General features: G+C 52.7%; 1 protein-coding gene across 1 annotated transcript in view; it reads right to left on the reverse strand.

Annotated features, from left to right (window-relative positions):
* Positions 1 to 14,435, reverse strand: part of GCK (glucokinase) — a 36,721-nt gene extending 22,286 nt beyond the window's left edge. Inside the window, exon 1 of the mRNA XM_020902798.2 lies at positions 13,851 to 14,435. Coding sequence (XP_020758457.1) covers positions 13,851 to 13,895 — 45 coding nt within the window. The 5' untranslated portion in view covers positions 13,896 to 14,435. The remainder of the gene's footprint in view (positions 1 to 13,850) is intronic.
* Positions 14,436 to 15,918: the final 1,483 nt, after the last annotated feature.

The following is a 15,918-nucleotide window of genomic DNA, read 5'->3' on the forward strand; positions in this document are numbered from 1 at the left end:
GACCACCGAACATTATATCAGCTCACCACATTGATGACATCATCCTAGTTGGACATCATGCTAGTTGAACACAAGAGTCAAGTACCATGGATGTCTCGTGGTGAGGCACATCTCGAAAAGCCTCAGGGGTTGCCACCTCCGTAAAATTTGCAGGGGCCCAGTGGTCTGAGACATGCCAGGGGCAATTACTTTAAAGTGAGTAACAAATGATTGTGCCTTGTTTCTCTTATCACTAAGAAAGGTGTGTAGTGCTTGATAAGCCTCTTCAGATTTTGGAAGCAGCATATTCTGCACTTGGCGATACTATTCTAACATATTTATTGGATGAAACAGAAGGCTGATAGGTTAAGTGGAGCCAGAGAAAGAAAGCACTCTGCACCCAGTCGGCCACAGTCAGCCCTGACTCTGAGGCCACGTGACCTGGCAGCTGTGATACTTGAGATGTTACACTGTGTAGAGTGTGATAAACCCCAAGAGGAGTGTCACAGACCGGACCCCAGGCTCTAGACCAAGGGCCCACCACCTGCAGCAGAGAACCAAATACCACTTGAAAGGCAGATCCTGGTCTGTCACTGGGCCCCAATAGAGACAGAACATCTAACCACGGGACACTGAGTGACCGATCATGTGGCCAGAACTGCCCATCCTGAGCTGGGTGATGTCAGAGCTGCTAAGTCATCAGATCAGGCAGATGCCACAGCCATCCATCATAAGACGGAAGAAGGGCGTCTGCAATCAGGCTCAAGCAGGGGCAGGAGGCTCAGACCCACCTCCTGTCACTACCACTCCTGCACGGATGCCCACATGCCCCCCTCAGCTCACACGGATGGCCTTCCCTCTGTCTGGCTGCCGGAGGGGGGCAAAATCCACCCGCTTGGCCCACAGACAGGTCAGCTTGGCCTGTTGGTGCAAGCTGGAAACTGGCATTTGCCAGAGAGCAGTCCCACTCAGGGGTGGCCGTGGAAGACAGAAATGGGGAGAAAGGCTCTCAAGAGTCAGAGTTTGGGGCAGGCACCCAGTGACTCCCCTTGTGAGGAGAGAGAAATGGCCCACAGGTCAAGGTACCCATAGACCATGGACAGGAACGAACAGCTTAGCTGGAAGGAGCGAGATTAGAGGACTGGGGATAGGAATGGGGCGGGGAGGAGGAGTATAGAGAAATCCAGGTGCTCGGGAACAAGTCGGCGGAGTTCCAGCTTGTGAGACACCACTTACTAGAGAAGAGGCACGGTCCAAGCCCGCGGGGGGCTGGCTGGAGACTTCTCACGTCAGTAGCTTCTCGACGTTACCACGATGCCACCACAAACCATTAATCATGGCGGCGGATGTGGAAGCTGTGTCTACGTCCCAAAGCATAGGCTCCGTCTTGCCAAGGCCAGCCTAGCTTTTGCTGTTGTCAAATGTATGACCTGCCAGTGTCAGAGACCAACCTTAAACCCCTGGGGTGACACAGTTCCTCCAGGGGACCAACCAGCCACAACCTAGTACAAGTTGATCACACAGACCGACCCACTCTAGAAGGGGCAACAACTCATCTGTTCTTCCAGGCACACGTCTGCCTTTCCTACCTTCACTGTCTCAGCCAGTGCTAGTACCACCAACCAAGGAACCTCGACTACTGATCCGAGATCCCCCACAACACGACCACAGAGGAAGGACTTGCTTCATGGCAAAGGAGCCCTGGCAGTGAGCACACAATCAGGATGCACTAGTCCTCCCACCTAGCAGCTGCCCCCTGATAGAGCAGTCAAACAACCTCCTGAAGGCACAGCTGAGCTGTCAGCTTGAAGATGCCTGCCCCCCAGTAGAAGGGACCCAGGGTGCAGTGTCCACTCTAACCCCCACTGGGTGATGCTGTGTCCCTAAAAGGTAAAATACATGGTCTGGGAACCAAGGGCTCTTCATCACTCCTCATGACTGATGTGAGGTGATTTGTTCTTTCTGTACCTGCAACCTGAGGTTTTGTGGGCCCAGGGGTCCTGGTTCTCAGAGGAGGGATGCTTCCACAAGAGATACAGGAAGAGCCCCACAGAATTTAAAGTTATGACTGCAACCTGGTCAGCCCTGCTCCTGGAGCCAGTAGCCAGGCAGGACACCTACAGGAGCCAAGTCCCAGGAGCTGGGCTGGGTACAGTGAATGCACTGGGTCTAGGGCAGCCAGAGTGTGGTGGCAGATTTCAGGCTGCGAGGCTACAGTCAGGGCTGTCTTCTCAGGGTCTGGCTCTGCGCTGAGGTCATGGGAGTCTCTGTGCAGGGGAAGCCCCACTGGAATTGCACTGATAATGGCTCACTCTGGACACAGTAGGGAAAGTGAGCTGACTTACAAGGCAAGGATCTGGAATGGGACAGCCAGCAGAGGCAGGGGGAGCGGGGAGGTCAGGAGAGCAGAAAGGCTGCTGGGGGCCAGCTGGCCACAGGAGAACACACAGCAACGATGTACTTTGTGAGACAGACAGGCGGCCTCGGGCCAAAGCTGAGAGCACCCACGTGAGTGGCTTGGTGAAGGGAGCTGGGCTGCCTGGGGACCACACTGCAGTAAGGACAGGCATGGACGAGGGTCAGAGGGCCTGCCCAGAACAGGACCCTTGTCCTGTGTCCCCACACCAGCTCTCTGACTCCAGAAGGCAGCTGATTCTAGTGCCTCAGGGAGCCAGCACCTTGGGAACTCCAGGGGGTGCGCTGCCCCAGCAGAGCCCCCAGTCCTTCCTGGGAATCGTGTGTAGTGGAACTCACGAAGAAGAGTTCTCCTTTTGCTCTGATTGTAACACTGTAAGGCTGTGAGCCTGGAGTTTCTATGGCCTCATCATCCGGAGGGGAAGGGGACACCAGCCCCAGACAGAGGTGGACAGAGGGCCCTCGGCCACCCTTGGACCTCAGATCCTGCTCCCCTCCCTTCATCTCACCTCAGCACATGGAACTTGGTCCCATCAGCCAGTCCATCTCCTCTTTGCTTCCCCTGCTTCCACTGAGTTTGCATTGCTTATGGCCAGAGATCCGGACGAATCCCTGGACAATCATCTATCAGAGAAGCTGTAAACTGCACTATTCAGGGTGGTAGCCACTGACTACATGTGGCTCTTGTTCACTTGACACTTGGCAAGTCCAAATTGGGAGAAGCTGCACATGGAAAATATACATGGCTTTGGAAGGCAATATAAACCACAGCATGTAAAATATTTCATTAACAATTTTTATGTGGATTGCATGTTTCACTGATGATATTCTGGATTTTTGTCTTGTCCATATATATATATATGTGTGTGTGTGTGTGTGTATGTATATGTGTAATTTTTTGGCCATGCTGCACAGCATGGATGCTGCAGGATCTTAGTTCCCTGACTAGGGATCAAACCTGAGCCCTCAACAGTGTAGTCGAGTCCTAACCACTGGGCAACCAGGGAAGTCCCAATAATATTCTGTTTGTGTGTGCTAGTCTCTCAGTCGTGTCTGACTCTTTGCGACCCCATGGACTGTAGCCCACCAAGCTCCTCTGTCCATGGAATTCTCCAGGCAAGAATACTGGGGTGGGTAGCCATTTCCTCCTCCAGGGGATCTTCCCAACCCAGGGATCAAACCCAGGTCTCCTGCATTGCAGGCAGATTCTTTACCATCTGAGCCACCAGGGAAGCCCTTAATATTCTGTTTATAGTGGGTTAAATAAAGCTTTATGGAAATTAATCTTCCTATTTCTTTTTACTTTTGTAACACAGCTTCTAGAAAACACTGCATTTCCCCTGGACAGTGATGTGTGGAGTTGTACCTGCATTAGAGAGAAGGCTAACACTTTGAGAGTCACCTTCAGACACAAGCAGAACACTTGGCCGTGCACAAGGGAAAAAGCAGTCAACTCCTCTGTTGCTGTCCCTTCATCCTCACAGACAGGAAGTGCCAAGTCCAAATGCCCATCCCCTAGGAAAGTGATTCTCTCCAGCACTAGTGATTCTTTCCTGTCACCCAAGGTCCCCTCCTGGATGTTCTTCCTGCCTCCAGGCCCTCACAGACACATCCTGTCTGGGCTAACTTCCTCCACAGGTCCCCATGCAGTATCCCTTCTTGCCGGCCTTCCTGGCCAATCCATCTGGAAAGGAACAGATAGGAAGGCCAGGACTTATAACATCCCAAACTCTCTAAGATGCCCACAAGCCACCCTTCCTGGTCCTCAGTCCCTTCCTTCTACTGTTAGTGGACCCCTAGCCCTTCCCCTAGCCTGGCCCCTCCTGCCCTCCACTGGGCCATGCAGGACACTGGTACCAATTCCCAAATGCAAGGAAAATTGCAGGCTGTGACCTTGCATGGGTCTGGGTTTGGGAAGCCTCCTCCTTTGCCCTCCTCAAGGCTGCCCATGAGGGGAAATAGCTCTGTATGATCTCTTTTATTTTATTTTGACTAAAAGTGTCAGAATTTGAGTAAGTGTGTGTATGTATGTTGGGATGGGGGAGGTGATGTACAGCTGAAAAGAAAAAGTCCTCAAAGCCAGTGAGGCAAAGTGTAAGGCAGGCAGGCAGGGCTGCACTCATCACTGAGCTGAGGATGGGGTAGCGTGGGAGGTGGAGCCACAGCCCCCAAGGCATTCTAGTCCTTGGAATCTGTGAAACGTGACCTTACATGGCAAAAGGGACGTGGCAGATGTTTAAGAACCCTGAGATGGGGGGATGGTCCTGGATTATTTCATGGGCCCAATAACGTCATAAGCATCCTTATAAGTGGGAGGCAGGAATGTCAGAGATGTAATGACAGACGCAGAGGCTGGAGGGAGCAACTGCCAACTTTGAAGGTGGAAGAAGGGGCCATGAGCCAAGGAACGTACATGGACTTCAGAAGCCAGAAAGACCAAAAATATGGACTCTCCTCTAGAACCTGCAGAGGAACTGGCTCTGCTGACACATTGATTTTAGCCCAGAAGACCCATTTCAGACTTCTGACCTCCAGAACCGGCAGTTGATAAATTTGTTTTGTTTTAAGCCACTATTAGTGATCATTTCTTACAGAAGCTATAAGAAACTCATGCAGAGAGGGACCAGCATTTATATTTTTATCTCAACTGTGTGAATATGTGCTCAGTCGTGTATGACTTTTTGCAACCCCATGGACAATAGCCTGTCAGGCTCCCCTGTCCATGGGATTCTCCAGGCAAGAATAGTAGAGTGGGTTGCCACAGGAGTTCTTCCTGACCCAGTGACTGAACCCACATCTCTTAGTCTCTTGCTTTGGCAGGTGGATTCTTTACCACTGCGCCACCTGGGAATCCCTTTTAGCATTAATAAAAGTGTCCACATTAATGAATATAACTCTGGGGAATTGTGCTTCCCAGACATGCTGTGAGGGATGAGCAGTGTTGTGGGGTGGGAAGGGATCACCCTACCACATGTGTCCCCAGCTGGTACCCGCCTTTAAGAGGACTGCCAAGCCTCAGAGTCCCCCGGAGGACTGTACACAGCAGCAGGAGGTCACTGGTCCAGAGCATGGCAGAGAACCTGTGAGGCCTGGCATCCAGGCTGAACGGGTCCAGGCTTTCTTGGAAGTCCAGAGGTCTGGCTATATCTCGGCTCCACAGGTGCCCACCTGTGTGACCTCGGGCACGATCTCTGACAGCTCCCAATTCATCACAAGCAAATACAGGTATAGAGATGCACCCCATCCCATGGAGCAGTTTGAACATAAACTGGCTGGACCACAAAAGGAGCAGACACGGCCACCAGCACCTGTTGGACCAGGGCACCACATGTGAGCATGTGGACCTCGCTGGACCCAGGGCTCTCAGAGAGAGGGTGCCGGCCACTCTCTCATGCCCCCCCTGACACATCCTTCCTTGCCTGAGGTCTCATGGTGAAATACGAGCGTTTGCTGTACCATGGGATGAGAGGTGGGCCTGTGACAGACCTGGTCAAGCAGGTTCCAGGCAGGTGCCCTCTCTCAGGTGCGGAGGTAGTAAATGTACACCCACAGAGGGAGCTGGATGACACAGGGGAGGGGCTGGCACCCAGCCCTGCAACGCTGCTCCTGTTCCATAATCTCCTCCTGGGCAGACTCAGGCTCAGTCATTGGAAACCCCGAGTCCTGCCTGATGGTATTTTTTTTACACTACTATTATAATTTCCAAGTCATTTGCTTCTATCAGTGATTATATGATTGTGTGTGTGTGAGTGTGTGTGTGTGTGTGAATAGGGAAACATTCACTATTTCTTTGTAATGGACTGAAATCACCGCACAATAGTGAGCCCCTTGTGGGCTATTTTAAAAGACATCTATCACCATTCTCATTGACTTTTTCTTTACAAATGTATGCATTGGCTTTTTTTATAGTATGTTCAAGGGACTCCCGGCCTGCAGGTGAGCCTAAGGGGGTTACACGGGCCAGGGCCAGAAAAAGAAAGCAGGTGCTCTTCCCCAGCACACTGGTCTTGATGTTTCTCCCTGTGTGCATGGCCCACAGCCCCATCAGCTGAAACAATGCTACCCTGGAACCTCTGGAGGAAACGGGACCTCGGCTAGATCCAGGAGTCATGCAGGTCATATACATATATATTTGACGTATATGACACGAGTCTCATGTGAGCCTGTGGATGGGAAAATGATGTCCCAGGACACAGAGTGAGGATACTGTCTCATCTGGAAGAGGGTGTGCACGGTGTGGCCTCACCTTCCTTCTGTCTACTTGTGGGACTTCTCTGCCTTCTACTCAGTGGGAAGCGCTTCTGGAAAGGTCAGTGCTTGGTTACCTAGCATGAGGGGCTCCTCTCCTCACCCCTTTGAGAGGCGCACACTTAGGGGCTCACACCCCCACAGTAGCCCTGGCAGGCCATAGTACAGGAGGGGAAACTGAGGTCTGGAGGGATTTCAAAGTCACCAAGTCATCCCTGCTAGGAAAGGAAAGAGTGGGTTTGAACCCACAGCCTTGCCAGGCACAGGCTGGGGGCAGAGGGCAGTCCTTGGAGGTGGAGCCGGCCTCCTTCCCTGCTGGGTGCCCAGACTGGTTCTTCTTTTCTGGGAGTGCTAACCAAAGGAGTTCTTTATTTTCTCCCACCCCTCACCTCCCCTGGGGATGAAGGACGGATCTGCTGGGTCTTCATGGGCAGGAAGCACATCCACCCAGGTCTGTCCCCACTGTCCTGTGAGGGGTCAGCAGAGCTCCCCCCTGGGCAAGATGGCCAGCAGGAGTGGGCCCCCACGGGCCCTGCGTGAAGGACCAGGGCCCGTGGGGAGCTAGCTCCACCACTCCTGAGCATTTATGTGGTTTGCCCAGGGCTTAGGAGTCTGCCAAGCTGTGCTGGGCAGGGTCAACTGGAAGGTCAGCAGGCATCTACAGGCATTCGTTGGACATAAGGCTGTGGTCCTGACTGCACATCCCCAGGCAGGCTGTGCTAAGCCCCTTGGAGGGGTGGGAGCCAAGGAGCAGTGGAGTCAGTGTCCACGCTGGAGCGGTGAGCAGCGCCTTCCTTCACAGGGTGGGGTGGGTGTGGGGATGCTTCCTCCACCCAGAGCCCTGGGGCTCTCAAACAGCATAACTTCAAAAGCTCCTGGTTCCCCCAGTCTCCATCCGATCGCCCTCTGACCCCACCTCGCAGAAGTCTCCACACCCAGCCCATGTGGCACATGCTGCTATTAACCCATTTTACAGACCAGGCAGGTGAGGCCCAGAGCCGCCCAGATCTCACAAGGCCTCGAGGAAGCTGACTCCAGAGCCCGGGCAGGCTCTGCCCTTGCCAGCAGCTGCCTTTGGGCTCATGAAGTCACTGCTGAAGAACAAATGTGCTCGCTGAACCCAGGTCTCCATCATTCACCCCTGTGACTTCAGCAACTCACTTGGCTTCTCTGCCTACAGAGCCTTCTTTCTGTGACATTAGGGGCAGGACAGCTTCTGAGCAGAACAGCCAGTGCAGTTAAGCATCGGGCATACCTGGCCGGTGGGGACCTGGGACCAAGGACCCATCACTGGGGCCCTCCCCCTCTGTGAGACTCCTGCTTGGGCCAGCACTGGGGGCGGATACTTGGAGCACCCCTCCCCTGCCTGCCCCTGCCCCCACCTGGCAGGTGTCAGCTAAGAGAGCAAACCAGAGATGGACTAAGACGCATGAGGAGCATGGGAAAGGACTGGGGATCAAGAGTAGGGCAGGACGACTGCAGGGGGCCTGAGGAATTGGGGTCCAGGGGGCGCTAGCTGCCCACCTAGAAAGGTGGGCTCTCTGGTATGGCCAGACCCCACACCTGGCCCCTCATCCCCCTTATCCCACAGGATTGCTCTGGCTCCAGGAACACCCTCCAACTTTCACGGCCTCTGTAGCCCCGCTCCTTCCAGTGCCCCTTCCCAGTTACCTCCCTGCAGTCTAGCTTATGGCTGGTGCAATTCCCGCTGATTCCAGCTGCTGGTGGGACCCCCAGCATCCAGCTCAAGGAGCCTGTGGGAAGATTCAGAGCTGGAGCACCCTGGCCCACCCCAGCCCTCAAGAGGACAGCTGGCATCGATGGCTGGAGGAGGATGAGCCAGACTGGCATTTTCAGGGGTCAGGGAGAGGCCTGGACCAGGAGCTCAACTCTCTTGGAAAGGAGAGTCCAAGACCAAAGAGAGGAAATGTGAACACTTGTCCAAAAAGCAAAAAAAGACACCCCTACTCCCAAAAAAAGCCATCATCTGAGTCAGGGGGAAGTGGTCCATTTTCTGGGGTAGAAGATACATCTCTTTCCAGATATAAACCCCTCTTTTTAAGAAATGTGCCAGATGGGTTTAAACCTCACTGAGAAAAGGGGAGGCTGGAGCTAGTGCTGTAGCTATATTTGAAACGTGAGTGGCTGCAGCGAGGGATTCCTTGGAGCAGAAGTAAACAAACAGAAATGGATCCTCACCAGGCACGTGTACTTACTGGAACTTAGTCCTATAAAACAGGCTTCTCCAAATAGCTCGATGGCCTGTACACAAACTGGTTGCCAGGAAACGGCTGCTCTTTGAGAAATAAAGGGATAGAATACATGGCACAAGAGAAGAGGTGGCAGCAGTCAGAGCACCAGGGGCCTTGGCTGACGCCAAGCAGCATCCCCAGAGGCCCTCAGAGGCTGAGGCAAGGGGCCTGGGAGAGGAGCGTGTGGGCCCAGGGACACCCCGGGGCTGAGTACAGCAGGGGTGCAGAGCAGGGGCCAAGGGGATTCCAGTCTGGGAGGGACCTGCTCAGGGGGTGATGTGGAAGGGAGGGGGTTTGGGGAGGAAAAGGGGGCCTCTTTTCACCATGTGTCCAGCCGGAGAAAGAGAGAGAGAGAAAGAGAAAAGAGACACATAGAGACAGTGAGAGACACACGGAGATGAAGAGACAGGAGGAGAGAGACAGAAAAACAGAGAGAAAGCGAGACAGAGGAAGAGAGAGAGAGAGAGAGACAGACAGACAGACACACACACACAGAACTGTATTGTCCTTAGGATCAGTATCTATCTGAGAAGGGAAGGGAGATGAAGGTGGAGGGGAGGGGCTGGGTCTGCCCCTCTGACACAGGACTGGGGGGTGGGGGGGTAGGTATTCCAGATCCTTCCCAGGAGGGCCTCCCTTCATCACAACTCTCATCTCTCTCGCATCAGGGTGGTTTCAGGGCAGCTCTGCAGAAACCGGGAGAGGAGGCCGAGAACACTGTGCCTCTCTCTCTCTTCCTCTCTCTTCCTCTCTTCCTCTCTGTTCCTCTCTCTCTCAGCCCATCTGCCCTCCGGTCCTGCTCTTGCAGGAGCAGGCATGGGCCTCGCCGGGTCCCTACTGCCTCTCACTGCTGGGTCCCCTTGGCCCGCTCCTGACCCCAGAAACCCCAGACGACAATGCCTCTCTGCAGGGAGATGTTTGGAATTCTAATTCTGTTTCTGAGGCGCCTGGACCCTGGGGCCTGGGATGCAGGCGGCTTGCTCAGCTCTCCTGGAGCAGTCTCTGCTTCACAGTCTGCCAGCCCAGCCCCCCTGCGGGACCGCAGGGACAGCGTGTCACATGCTCAGAGCCAGCAGCTCCTGCTTGAGAGGGGCCCATGGCAGGCAGGCATGGCCCCAGCCCCCACTGCTGAATCCACACCTTACTGGGTCCCAAGAGCCCGGTCGCCCCATGCTCAGGGTCTTATCACCACTCTGCTCGGGGGAGCCATCTGCTCCTCCCCACTCTGGCCCCTCTACCAACACATATGCTTGGGGGCCACCTGGGGCTTTGTGTCCTTCTGAGCATCTGGCAGTGGTAGGGCCTCCAACCAGCTCAGGGGGCAGGGGCCCCAGATAGGCTGGGACAGGTTCTGCCGGGGAAACTGGGAGAGCATGCCTGCTGAGTGATGCACTCTCACCCCATCTCTGAGCCTTCTGCTTCAGCAGCACAGTGCCCAGGGCAGCTGTGGAGGCTGAATGAAGAGAGGTCCACCCCCTCTCCAGCTCTCCCCCCACCCCAGTGCTATAGACTGAATCTGTGTTCCCCCAAATCCATATGCCAAAGCCCTAACCCCCAGTGTATAGTATCAGGGTGTGGGACCTTTGGGAAATGATCAGTTAGGTGAGGTCATGAGAGTGGAGTCCCCACAAGAGGAAGAGACCAGCATGCTGTCTTACCTCTGCATCCCCCCGCCACTATGTGAAGACCCAGCAATAAAGAAGCAGTCTGCAAGCCGAGAAGTGAGCCCTCCCCAGAAGCTGACCATGCTGGTACCCTGATCTCAGACTTCCAGTCTTCAGAGCTGTGAGGAAGCAATGTCTGTTGGTTAAGTCACCTGGTCCATGGTATTTTATTTTGGCACCTGGGCAGACTAAAACACCTGGAGGGTCACCTCCCCAGTTTTCCTCCTGAAAAGTGCTCCCCAAATCCACCACACACAGCTAACTATATGGGCTATGGAGCCCCCATCCCTCCTGCCCACTAGCAGAGGGGCACAGATGAGAGAGGGTAAAGAATAGACCAGAAACTTCCAAGGGGGCTCCAAGAACCCAATCTGAGGCCACTCAGAAGTGGTGACCATCAAGAGATAGAACTCTATAGCAACCTAAATGTCCACTGACAGGTGACCAGGTAAAGAAGATGTGGTGTGTGTGTGCTCACTTGCTCAGTTGTGTCCAACTCTTTGCGACCCCATGGACTCTCGCCTGCCAGGCTCCTCTGTCCATGGACTTATCCTGGCAAGAATACTGGAGTGGGTTGCCATTTCCTCCTCCAGGGGATCTTCCTGACCCAGGGATCAAATCCAAGTCTCTTGCGGCTTCTGCATTTGCAGGCAGATTCTTTGTCACTGGGCCACATGGGAAGCCCTAAAGAAGATGTGGTACATACATAAAATGGAATACTACTCAGCCATAAAAAAGATGGAAAAATAATGCCACTTTGTAGCAACAAGGATGGACCTAGAGATTATCATACTAAGTAAAGTAAGTCAAACAAAGACAAATATCATATGATATCACTTACATGTGGAACCTAAAAAAATAATACAAATGAACTAATTTACAAAACAAAAATAGACTCACTGGCATAGAAAACAAACATATGGTTACCAAAGAGGAAAAGAGAGGGATGGAGGGGTAAATTAGGAATTGGGGATTAACAGATACACACTACTATATAAAAAATAGATAAAAACAAGGATCTACTGTATAGCATCAGAAACTATATTCAATATCTTGTAATAATCTGTAATGGAAAAGAACATGAAAAAGGATATATATATATTCAGCTCATGGAATTCTCCAGGCCAGAATACTGGAATGGGTAGCCTTTCCCTTCTCCAGGGGATCCTCCCAACCCAGGGATTGAGCCCAGGTCTCCCACATTGCAGGTGGATTCTTTACCAGCTGAGTCACAAGGGAAGCCCATATATATATCTGAATCACTTTGCTGTATACCTGAACTAATACAAATCAAAAAATTCTTTTAAAAAAAGAAAAAGATATTTTTAACCTGTCTACAGATGATGAAACTATGGGGAAAAGATAGAGCTCCAAGCCGAGGGAATGACTCAGGGTATTGAGGTTCCACAGCCACAGGCCGGAGGTGAGGGGACGCGGCATCACAGGAACAGGCCTGCTCCCAAGGAGCTCTAGAAGAACTATGTATGAAGCCGCCATCCCCCCGGGGAAGTCACTGAAAATGGTATTGAGGCCACACAGTCCTACAAACTTAGAGGATGACCCCAGGTGATCTGAGATGTCAGCATAGGCAAGAGGCACCAGGGAAACAAAAAGAGCAAAATCGGCCACACTTGAGGCCCCACCAATGCAACCAGAACACTCTCCTTCTGGGAGCCTGCAGTGGATACAGCCCCAGCCAACCTGCTGGGGACAATTTTGAAATTGCTCACTGCTCCGGGCCAAATGGCTAGCAGTGAGGATAGCATTTGCCAGGGGCACAGGGCTGGACCTGGGCAGGTCTGGCAGCAAGACCTCAGACCCTTAGGAGGGCCCTGAAACCAAGCTGAAGCTTCCCGGCTCCCAGACAAGAAGTGGGCCCTCTGGGCAGCCGGGACAGACAGGAGGGGTGTGTGCATCGCCAACAGCCCCTACCTCCCTCGCCTGGCCTTGGCAGCCTGCTGACTGGCGCTGTAAGGGCAGCTAGCACAGGCCTGAAACAAGTGAACATATCAGCAGTACTTGGGCCCTCTTTCTTTGGAAATTCGGCATTTTGCTCACCAGAATTTTTTGCATTGATTTTTTATTTTTTAGAATTTGCATTAAAATATTTATCTTGATGATTGATGTTTCTGGTGCCCCCTTAAAGAATGGGCCAGAGGAGGGGCCTCCCTCTCCTCTTGGCCCTCATGAGGCTGCGGTGATCCCCATCCCCCCAGTGCTCTAGAGCCAACCAGCACCCCACATGTGTGGAACAGAAACAGTTTACCACGGGGAGCATTGCATCCCCGGGACAAACAAGAAGGCGGCATGGGCCAGCCCCTGTCTGATGTGGTAGGCTCCCCCACAGCAGGCCACAGGCCCCACCTCTCACTGCCACCGTGCCAGCTCTCTGCTTGTGCCAAAGACCCCATCTCCCTTCTCTCCAGCTGCCCCCCCCCATGGCCCCTCCTCATAGGATTTCTCATCCAAACTCCGCCGGCAGGAGCGTCGGTGACCAGCAGATGCGGGCTTCCTGCTGCCTGCAGCTTGTGGGCGCCCCGACCTGGGCTGGTTGTTTTTCTCCTAACATCATTAGCCCTGCCAGGAGCAGAACCAGGCCAGTGTTTATGCTGACCTCATCATTTCACAGAAGAAGGAGAAGAAAAGACATGTGAGGGGGAAACCATGCCAAAGGGACTGGATCCGGGCCCTCTCCCCCATCTCCCCCACCCTGCCTGGCTGAGGGGAGCAGGCAGGCGCTCCCCTCCACCCTGTCACCAGTTCTGGCTCCTTTCCTCATTGCTTGGGCACAAAGCTGGCTCACAGGATGTCTGGATTTTTCTTTGTTTTGGAAAAAGTAACTGCTCTCCACTTCTTACCAGGAGCAACGGTTCTTGGGCTTAAGTGATTCTTGCGGGGAGGTGTGGGCATCTGAGAGCTCTCACAATGTCTGCTGAGTCTTGCCTCGTGGCTAGGTAGTTGGTTCTGCCACTAAGATCCCATGTCCCCCTACCCCACTCCCCAGCTGGGGTTTTAAATTCCCCAGACCCTCTACCCAGCAGGGGTCACTTCCCAGGCCTCCTGGCAGCAGTGACTCCCAGGTCACAGGGCTGGACTCTAGAGCAGCAGGTAGAGGACTCAGCGTGCCCAGCCAAGCCAGTGCCCCACAATTCACTCCCAGCAGATTGTCCCTAAAGCGCCTGCGCATACACTCGGCTACGGAGGCACAAACACTCGATCAAGTTAAACAAGCCACGGAATGCAAGAACATGGAAGAAACTCTTCTAGAAAACTGACTGTGGCAGAGAGCTACCTTTTCCTTCTTGGCGATCTCCATCCTGGCTCTGTCATCCAGCATTTGTACCTCAGCCAGCCCAGGGGAGCTGGGACCCCTCAGCGTTCCTTGACAGGCTTCCAAGGCAGAAATATCCCCGGACTTCTCCCAACCAAGGGTCACGGCTGGCCCAGGTATCTGGTTGAGTATGGTCCGCCTTCTGGCTGGTTTCTGGCTTGATGTTCAATCACAGAGTTTCCTCCTTTTCATTGCTCTCCAGTTTTCTCTCCTGGGTCACAGTCGGGACCTTTCCCCACTGAGGCCTCGTCAGGCTAGGTATGGTCCGGGGAGGGCCATTGCTGGGCTCCCAGGGCTGGTCAGTTTTCTCTTTGGGCTGTGCTGAGCTGTGATGGCCTGGTGCTCTCTAAACAGACTCAGCAGAAAAGGTCCTCCTTCCTCCCGTGTCTGGGGGACAGCCTTTGAGTCATGAGGCTGCAGACGACTGTGCGTCTCTCACACACCAACCTGCTTCCCTGAGGCTCCGTCACCGCCCAACACTTCCTGCTCCGACCAGGTGTGGAGTGGGGAATTCTCCTGCCAGGGCTTTCTGAGCTCCTGCGAGGGCCCACGCTGCCATGGCAACCAGGAGCAGGCCTCTGTGCTCACGCCCTCCGGCCTCTGCAGGGCTGACCATCCTGTCATTAGAGCTGCCATGCAGAAAACTGGGGCTGATGGCAAAAGGCCTCCATCTTGACATCACCATAGCAACAGCCTGATCATCTTATCACTGTAGACTTTGCCACCTGTCCAGTTCCCAGGGGAGACTCAGAGGGTCTTCCAAACTCAAGTCCTAAGGGGGAGAGGCCCCTGGGGTTCTGGGAACCAGAGGAGAGGGGACGGGTGGCTTAGCCACTGGCATGGCCACACGTGCTCAGACCACTCTCAAGCTTGGTCACTGCCTTCCCTGCCTACCATCTGGAAATCTGAACTCTGCTAGTATCCAGCAGAGGGAGCAAGGAGGAGTGGCCAGGGAGAATTCTCCAAATGTACATTTCCACTGTAACACTTTAAAGCCACTTTTGTACTGATGGTCATCTGGGCAGTTTCAGTTTTTCTCCATTGCAAATCTTTGTCTTTTACCAGAGTCAACACATACATGTGTTTCTTCGGGATGGTTCCTAGAGGCTGAATTGCTAGGTCAGATGCTGGGCACATTTTAGGATTGCTTGCAAAGGACTACGTTACCCCCTCAAATGGCTTCACTAATTAATCTTTCCACAGTCACTGGAAGTTTGGTTCCATGCTGGCCAATTCATGAGTTGATAAAACTTTTACTTATCTGTTGTGTTTCATTATCATTTGAGTGGCAAAGTGTTGGACACCTTTTCATATGTTTATAGTTATTTGTATTTCTTTTCGTATGGATGATTTGTTTTTATTACTTATTTTGTTATTAAATCGTCTTCTACTTTTCAGTTTGTATTAACTATTTTTATATTCCATCCATAATATCTAATAATCCTTTGCTTGTTAAATATGCTATAATACCTGTCCCCCATCTATTGCTAAGCATATGGCTTGATCACTGATGTCTTTCATCACACAGTATTTCTTTTTTATGAATTTTATTCTTTGCTTTCTTTTGTGAAGCTCTTGTCTTGCTAAGAAAAGCATTTTCCACCCAAATTAGAAAAATGCTGTTCCACATTTCCTTCTAATATTTTCTCAATTTGTTTATGTTCAGCACTTCTGTCCCTCTAATTAGTGCATAGTTTGAGGGTAGGAGTCTAATGAGTTTGAGTAAGCTCTGGGAGTTGGTAATGGACAGGGAAGCCTGGTGTGCTGCAGTCCACGGGGTTGCAAAGAGTCGGACATGACCGAGCGACTGAACTGAACGTCATTGAACTGAGGAGTCTAATACTTGTTGGCTATCCTTTTCCCACTGACTTGTGCTATTGACTGCACCACAGTTTGTGCTCCATTGTTGTATTTCTCTGTTGTGAGGGAACGATTCAGCTCTAGTCACCTTGCAGGAGTACACACAGGTGCACAGCTAACCTAAGCACTTTGTGGTGTTCTAGGAAGTGAAGCTGGACTTGGGAGGAGC

The sequence above is a fragment of the Odocoileus virginianus genome, chromosome 1 (genome assembly GCF_023699985.2).
Source record: "Odocoileus virginianus isolate 20LAN1187 ecotype Illinois chromosome 1, Ovbor_1.2, whole genome shotgun sequence".
Classification (NCBI taxonomy): domain Eukaryota; kingdom Metazoa; phylum Chordata; class Mammalia; order Artiodactyla; family Cervidae; genus Odocoileus; species Odocoileus virginianus.